This window comes from Camelina sativa, chromosome 1, assembly GCF_000633955.1.
Source record: "Camelina sativa cultivar DH55 chromosome 1, Cs, whole genome shotgun sequence".
NCBI lineage: Eukaryota > Viridiplantae > Streptophyta > Magnoliopsida > Brassicales > Brassicaceae > Camelina > Camelina sativa.
The window spans coordinates 745402-747618 of record NC_025685.1 but is presented as its reverse complement, the minus strand read 5'-3'; the positions used below and the strand labels follow the sequence as shown (position 1 = coordinate 747618).

Here is a 2217-nt window from a genome sequence, read left to right as displayed (position 1 = left end):
GAAATCAAATTCTCAACTGGTTCTACTTAATATGAAAGATTCAGCCAAGAAACTATAACTCCTACAGAAATTCTAATTCCAACTTGAAAAAGGGAAGAATTACCTGAACACCAGGATGCGTCTCATGCATAAATTCAAACAACTTATGGACAACTGTCTTCAGAAACTTCCAATGGGCTCTTAAGAATCTTGAATATTGTCCAACAACATACCTGAAGCGAATGTACAAGAACACAGGTCAAATACTCAAATAAATCATGCATGGGACAAGTTTAAGTTTTGGGATATATATAATCTCACGCTACATAAAGTACCAACAATCCAAGCCAAAATCAACAATATAATGTATAGGTTTTAGTTTTGATAAGATGTAATGAATAGTTTCAATTCTAGGATCCATGATGTAGAAAAAAAATCACATGATGTTGCTCGCAATAACAGCTTTATTGTCTTTTCCCTTGACGACTTCACATAAACTTAACAAATCGCGGATAACCATCACTAGAAATCTGTTTTCCTGAAAGAAAAGAAAACAGACGGAGTTGTTGATATGATTAGTAAAGGACACAAACGTCACAAAACACTTGCAGTAGAACCAATGTAACACAAATCGACCATAAAGCAATAGGAGGCCACTCAAGAACACTAATAACATTAGAAAAGTGCTAGCACATACCTAGGGCCAAAAGTATATGACTGAAATATAAACAAATCTTAAACTGTAGTTCATTACAAATAAAATTAGACACTGAGAACGGAGATCTTACCTGTTCTACTCCCATGGATCCAGAAATGGACCCAATAGCCCAGCATAAAGTGTTCAGATTGTTCCATGCCCATTCCTGCCCGCTCAACTGTTTGCTTAGCTTACTCATCATCTTAGAAGAAACAACAAAAAGTTGACATCAATACAACAGGGGTAAGCCAAGATTCTACCCTTTCAAAGTACGGCTAATCCACAAATATGAACAGTGAACACTTCTACATATACTACCATTAGCACACATAACAATCGTAAAGAATTAAAAGTAAACTCTGAAAACTAAATCATTCTAGAGTAGGAAAATCTGGCAACCCTCAAAATAAGTACCTGTTTTTCTGTATCTTCATGATCAAGGTGAGAGAGGTAGATTAATGTCTCCCGCATTATCTGCAATGGTGTAAAATATGAAATGGGATACCATATAATTGAAACCTAAAAGTCGGATCATATAATAGAACTTTCTTCTAATATATCATAACACTATTGGTATCCTATATCAAAGGAGTAGCGATGCGAGTAGAAGTTGTGTCAAATTTTCTATCCGATTTCATGAGTCAAGGAAAAAAAAGCGAGTATTAAATAGAGCTTATTCAACATTAAAAAATAATCAAAAGTCTAAATAAACATTCATTTATATTTATTTTCGTTATGTTTCTATTGTATAGTAATTGGTAAATATAGCTAATACTTTTTTACCACAAATATAAATATTTAGTTTAATAACTATGAATGAACATGCTGTGTGTGGAGGAGCTAGGTATATCTAACTGAAGATAGGTCATATGCACGATTGGTACCTTATACTGGACAAGAACATCATTATCCTTCATAGTTTCACGGACAATGTTCCCATTTTCGTCCTCAACAATTAACACTTCTTCAGGCTTAGCCATGCGACTAGTCATGAGCCCCCTTAATTTTGACAACGGATCTGAATAAAGTTTATGCCGATCTGTGACTTCAGATTTAACACCATCAACCGTACAAGGAAGGAAAGCCATCTGATACTAGGAAAATAAAGACCCAGGTAAGTAAACACATCAAAGCAAAGCTCAAGCAATACAATATCTATAATCCTGATTTCCATTCTATAAAAGAACATAAAGGAGTCATACTTGCATTCCAAACAGACTTGGAGTTAGTGCAGGGTGACCGACATGATGTTGCGACCCAAACAACTCCAAAACTAATGAATTCCAATAGTCCAAACAAACCTGTTCACTCGTAAGCAAGCAAAACGTGTCAGTTTCCAAAACATTGAAAAAATAACATGAAACCATTCTGATAATTAATAAAAATAATATTGACCTAAAACTTCATCAACAGAAAACAAAAAGATATATACATATTAGAAAATATAATTCACATACCTTGAATACTTCAGAGTCATCAACATATGATATGCTAATGAGATATCCCAGACCCGCAAGTAAGAGAGAAATATTTTCGGGTGA

General features: G+C 34.2%; 1 protein-coding gene across 1 annotated transcript in view; it reads right to left on the bottom strand.

The window, feature by feature from the left end:
• Positions 1-2217, bottom strand: part of LOC104783082 (protein EXPORTIN 1B) — a 9861-nt gene that overhangs the window by 4233 nt on the left and 3411 nt on the right. The window contains exons 14-18 of the mRNA XM_010508196.2: positions 1561-1764; positions 1091-1150; positions 768-878; positions 420-517; positions 104-212 (exon numbers count right to left, since the gene is read on the bottom strand). Coding sequence (XP_010506498.1) covers positions 104-212; positions 420-517; positions 768-878; positions 1091-1150; positions 1561-1764 — 582 coding nt within the window. The remainder of the gene's footprint in view (positions 1-103; positions 213-419; positions 518-767; positions 879-1090; positions 1151-1560; positions 1765-2217) is intronic.